Below are 6000 nucleotides of genomic sequence, written 5' to 3'. Positions count from 1 at the left end.
AAACTAGGCAGTTGACTGTGACCATTCTGAGCACTTGAGAGATCTGTTTCCAGTTATCATAGCTAGTATAAACCATACTCATCAGTTAGCCTTGTGTTAGATGCTGTACAAACACAATGGGAATAATAAATTTATTGTTTCAAAGTAATGCTAGAGGATGAGAGAGAATGAAAGCTGACTGGCACAAATGGGATAGCACTGATGTGTGTGTGAGATTTGGGGTTTCTTTTGGGTTTCTTTGTTGTCATACAACAAATGTATGTTTAAAGCAGGGTAATAGGTAGTTTTGTAAATAATTTCTGTAATTATTAGGGAGAACAAAAAAAAATACTGGCTACAGAGGCTCATTTTTAAAGGCAAGTATCATAATTTCTTATAAATGAGAGGTGAGAAGTAGTGGGTGTTGGCTGTGACCTCTGCATATGTGTTAGGAATGCAGTTCAATGATAGGGAAGAGAGGAACTGCCTAGTTTTTGAGTATGATTTTTGTGTTAGCGTATGAGTGTGTATGAGAGTAGTTAAATTTCAGGCATCAAAACAAGACAGCAGGTACTACAGAAATTTGAGTGATACAGTTGGAACAGAAATTTCAGCAAAGTAGCAGATAGAAAACTCTGTATGTTAAATAACTGGAAAAAGCTGTGAGATTTAGATGTCATCTGGAAGTACAGTTCTAGACAGATCAGTCAGCTGTCAAAAATGCTTTTTATCCTCTGCATTTCCCCCTTTACTGTAAAGACTGCGATAACTCCAATAATAATATATTAAAGCTGCTTTCTCAGGAGTCTCTGTATAGAGTTTGTGGTAAAGGCAGGAAGAGCTCAAGCTATTGCATTTGTATATTATCTGAATATTAAATCAGTACCCTGCCTTAACTCATGCTTTTTTTTTGCCTTTTTTTTTTTTCCCCCTTTCAGATTTTCTATTTTGTACATACATTGTTTTGTATATACTGTATATGATGACTTCGGTGGGCAGTGAACGTACCCGGGGCACTCGGGACAAAACACAAATTTCAACCACACAGCCAACACAGCCACAGAAACAAGTAGTACAGGTATGTGATACTATATAATCTTCTTTGAGTTGAAAGTGAGCATATAATGATACTCATTTCTTCTCTAAGTCAGTAAAAACTGAGAAAAGACAGGAGGAAAAATCATGGTCTATTTTGGAAGAGTATGTTTGATATCTCGCTTTAATTGCTCAGTAATCCAGCACAGCATTAAGTTGTTCCTGTATTCTTGTCTAAAGGAGCTTTGTGTTCTTCACCATCAGTGAGGAATTATATGCCTATGCCTGTGTCAGGATTTCTCTCCTGTGACCTCAGTATCTTCAGATCTCAGCTCTTCCAAATGCCAGCCTCCTGACACTAGAAAATTTCTCGTCGATAGAAGAATTTGGGTGGGTGGCAAAAGCTTCGTTAGGTGCGTGCTGTGTTCTACAGCATAATTAATCATATCTGCAAGTCACAAAATCCAGAACTTCTTGTGCAGTGTCCTAACAAAGTGAAATGAAGATGGTTGTCCACTAGTGGACTAAAATTATTTTGAGTATCTGTGAGATTGAAATTAAGCTCTTGCACCCTTGTCTTGATTCTCAGCAGCAGAATAGTAAGATTGTGTGCTTGTCTGGGTTACAGGGAGTGCAAAATATCTCTGCTCCTAGCAACTCGCTGTTCTCTTGTCAGGTACTTGTCAGGTTCAGCCCCGAGTGGGACCAGACTACGCAGTCTCTCTCTCACTCCCCCCACCCTCCGAGAGAACAGGGGGAGATGATGTAAGGAAAACGGCTTGAGGTTTGAGATAAGGACAGGGAGAGATCCTTAAAGTTACTGTCACGGGCAAAACAGACTCCACTTGGGGAAAACTATTCATTTATTTCTAAAATTAGCAGGAGAATGAGACAGGGAACAAGATAACCTCCCTCCACCCCTCCCTCTTCCCGACCTTAACATTATCTCTACCTTCCCCCCCTCCCCCCATGGGCTGCAGGGGGACAACCTGCTCCACCATGGCCGTCACCACAGGCTGCAGGGGAATCTTGGCCAGGAGCCGCATTATTCCTCCCTCTCCTTCTTCACTGACCTTGGCGTCTGCAGCCGTGCCTCTCAAGAAAAATTCTTCACAACAGGCTGGCAGATGCCTCTCAGGATCCTTTTTACATCTCATTCACTTCTCATCTCCTCTCCACTTCTTGCAGCCAGGCCGGGCCGAGTTGGGCCCAGTCGGCTGCCCGGCGGGAGGCCAGAGGGTGAGGCCTGCAAGGCCCATGAGGCTCGCGCCTCCCCCTCTCTGCCCCCCGCTCAGCTGCTTCACATCTTCTCCTCCTTTTTTTTCTGTTTTCCCCTTCTTAAATACGTTATCGCAGAGGCGTTATCATGGAACGTTCTGCTACCAATCGGCTCGGCCTTGGCCAGCAGTGGGTCCGCCCTAGGCCCGGACGAGTCCACTGAACAAAGGGGAGCGACTTCTAGCAGTTTCCTACAGAAGCTGCCACCTTAGGCCCCCCCCTCACTAAATAAAACCAGAACACCAGAATTGCCTCAGTTCTCTGCTGGCACAGAGTGCATCAATCTAGAGGTGCTCCCCTGGGAAATTCTTTTGTTGCTTTCTGGGCTGATCTTTAACATGGAGAGGCTCTTGTTCTATTTTGTACAGTATTAATTATGTGAGCTCGAGCCCTTATCATCTCCTTGTGTTGCAGTACTTTGCATAGTTGTGATTCATACTAATGTGTTGATTTAGATAGTGACTTTCAACTGATGAGGTTGAATTTGTTTTTGTTTTATAACAAGTAAGGCTGCAGGATTATATAGTGAGCAGGTTGACAGAAATTGTGATTTCCCCTTTTTTGACATTTGCAAGACAGCAGTGGTGTACTCTGCCCAGTTTTTGGGTTCCCTGGCACAAGACAGACATTGCCAGATGGGAACAAGTCCAGCGAAGAGCTGTGAAGATGGTTCAGAGGCTGGAGCATAGGATGAATGAGTGGTAGCTGAGGGAACTGGATTTGTTTCAGCCCTAAGAAGGCAATGCAGAGTCATCTCTTCTATTCAGATATCTCATGAAAGGGTATAGAAAAGGTGAAATCAGACTCTTCTCAGAGAGACAATGGCACAAGTTGGAACACTGGAAATTCCAGCTGTTGAAAGGAAAAAAAACTGTTTACCATCAACATGGTCATGGATTAGAGAGGAGGTGGGATCTCTGTCTGGCCCCAGGCAGCTCCTCTGATGGGACATGCTCTCAGTGGGAGGTTGCAGTAGCACTGGAGGACCTTTCCAACTGATGTGATTCATTGATTTTAAGCATTGTCTTACAGACCTTTTTCTGCATTTGTATCCACTTATTCTACTTCTTGCATAATAGATACTAGTTTGGTCAATTCAGTGGAAAAGATGGTTATTTAATATGCAGCAATTATGTTCTAGTGCACCATATTTTTTATTGTTTAGATATCAGATGGACCTGCCTGCTTAGTCAGGCTTTACAGGTCAGCAGATAAGTGTGGGGTTTTACTATTTAATCACCATTGATTCATTTTTCTGAATGTAGAATAATGTTGCTTCCTCAAAGTGATATTTCATTGTCATAATATCACATTGATCATCATTTAAGTTATTTAAGAATTTACGTTGCAGTTCTTTTGCTTTGCTTCTAGGTAATAAATATACCATTTTATTATAAGATCTGGGCCTATTACTGTCAATTTTGTTTTGCACACTTCTGTTTTGTGGTAGTTTGAAGCTGTTAGTTAAAACTTTCTTTCACTCTGTTATGCCACAAAGATAATACATCTTGTAAGATTGCATAAAGTTTTAGCTGTCTTAAGATGCTACTATGTTCTTAGTTGCAATTAAAACTTAATTATACTCTTTTATGGTATGTTACAATGTTACTTGTAACAATAGTGCCTTAAAAATGAAGAACCACCACTCACTGGGAAAAAACCACAAACTTTTTGTGATGCTGATTTGGTATTTGTGTAGTTGTTGTGGTTTAACCCTAGACCGTAACCAAGTACCACGCAGCTGCTTGCTCACCCGCCCCAGGGATGTAGGGGAGAGAATCAAGAAGAAAGGAAAACTCATGGGTTGAGATAAAAACAGTTTACTAGGACAGCAAAGGAAGAGATAATAATAACATATATTAATAATGATAACAGTAAAAATATAGGGAAAATAAAATATACAAAACAAACAGTGCACAATTTCTCACCACTCAATGACTGATACAGCCCATCTTGAGCAGCGGTTGTGGAACAGAATAGAGAGTGATCTTGAGAGAGAGAGAGAAAGAGAGCTGCCTGCCAGTCAACCCCCACTTATATACTGAGCATGGCATCTATGGTGTGGAATACTTCCTCTGGCCGGTTTGGGTCAACTGCACTGGCTATATCCCTCCCAGCTTCTTGCACCTGCACATTAGCAAAACCTGGGAAGCTGAGAAATTGGTATATTTTTGTTTTCTAATGTGGACTTGAAAATAAGTTGTTTTATGGAAAAAATGAATCTTAATGGCTTCCTGTTTCTGGTCAAATATGCCATCGTGTCTGTAGAAATTTCATTATCTGAATGTTTTTACTCTGAATATCTTTAAAGGAAAACATTTCACTAGCTTAAAGGGTGCAGTGGGCCTGAGGAGGCGGAAGTCAGAGCAAGAAGATGGATCAACAAGGCTTAATTCCTGAAACCAGACCTTTTTAGTTTTGCTCTTTGCTGAGCTCTCAGCAGACATGAAGAGCGAGCTCCTTCACACAGAGCACTGCACTGACTGGGAGGCTTTTGTGGAGGGTGGCACCAGGACTGGCACGAGGAATTCCAGAGCAGGCTCTCCTCTGTGTTACTGACTGACATATGAAGCTGTCACTGTGAAACTTTGAAAATATGAAGTAGCACAGAGTACTTAAGTCTGTTACAAATGCTAATTATCTTGGAATGTCATCTCTGAGCACAGCAAATGTTGCTTCCCTCAAGGAACTGGGACAGCTGCAGTAACTTCTCAGAAAATAAGCAGCTGGTGGTATACGATGGAGTAATTTTTAGACTCTTCTCAGCATTTACACTTGGCGACCTCCTCTAGAGCTTGTATTTGTGGTAAACTCCAAAAACAAAGCAGTTTGAGGCTGATAAAATCTGAGCTCGTGAGGCACAGAATTTCACGTGGGTATCCTGTGAAGTGAGACTTTGAAAGGTGAAGATTCAATCAGCTACTTGGGATGAATCCTTTCCATCAGGAATTTCAGTAGATGAGATGGTCCCCTTCTCGATGAGGAAGTCTTCCACAGCACATTGACTCACGTTTTGGGTCCTGGCTCTCTCCAATATTGGCCTTCCTAGCGTAAGATGGAAGCCTCTTATGTTTACGCAGAAATCAAATTAGGTCCAGGATCATGTAACACAGAATTATCTTTGGTATTTTCGTGGGAGTGCAGTTCAAGTAGACTGTAAATGCCACACTATGAAGAGTGGCCTGTATGATGTGACACTAGTGTTCTTGAGTTGCTTATCTCTGGGGCAGCCATAGCCTATTTGGATTTATGGCACTTTACTGTATCCATCCATTTTAGTCTTTCAGGTTTTGGAGAAGTTACCAGCATGTATTTGTGATTCAGAAACGTTACAGAAGCACCAAGTATTTCATCAATAGCAAGATCCTTTAACAGTTTTCAGAGACCAGTATTTGCTTATGTCCTGGTTTTGGCTGGCATGAAGCTAATTTTCTTCTGAGTATCTGCTGTGTTTTGGATTTAGTATGGGATTTAGTATGTGAAGAATGTTGATAATACACTGATGTTGTCAGTTATTGCTAAAGAGATGAAGGACTTTTCTCAGCTTCCCAGGTTTTGCTAATGTGCAGGTGCAAGAAGCTGGGAGGGATATAGCCAGTGCAGTTGACCCAAACCGGCCAGAGGAAGTATTCCACACCATAGATGCCATGCTCAGTATATAAGTGGGGGATGGCTGGTGGGCAGCTCTCTCGCTCTCTCTCACTGCTT

At 41.9% G+C, this 6000-nt stretch overlaps 1 protein-coding gene across 4 annotated transcripts in view; it reads left to right on the top strand.

The window, feature by feature from the left end:
* The first annotated feature begins 925 nt into the window (after window positions 1–925).
* LOC104479353 (ubiquitin-associated protein 2-like) overlaps window positions 926–6000 on the top strand; it is an 84167-nt gene continuing 79092 nt past the window's right edge. For 3 of the 4 annotated variants that reach the window (XM_086769736.1, XM_086769735.1, XM_086769733.1), the window contains exon 1: window positions 927–1057. In XM_086769736.1, coding sequence (XP_086625862.1) covers window positions 959–1057 — 99 coding nt within the window. In that variant the 5' untranslated portion in view covers window positions 927–958. Of the gene's footprint in view, window positions 1058–6000 lie in introns of all 4 variants that reach the window. The other variant, XM_086769734.1, reaches the window with a different exon arrangement.

This window comes from Chlamydotis macqueenii, chromosome W (assembly GCF_036417535.1).
Source record: "Chlamydotis macqueenii isolate bChlMac1 chromosome W, bChlMac1.mat, whole genome shotgun sequence".
Lineage (NCBI taxonomy): Eukaryota > Metazoa > Chordata > Aves > Otidiformes > Otididae > Chlamydotis > Chlamydotis macqueenii.
This window is presented reverse-complemented; position numbering and strand designations above follow the sequence as displayed.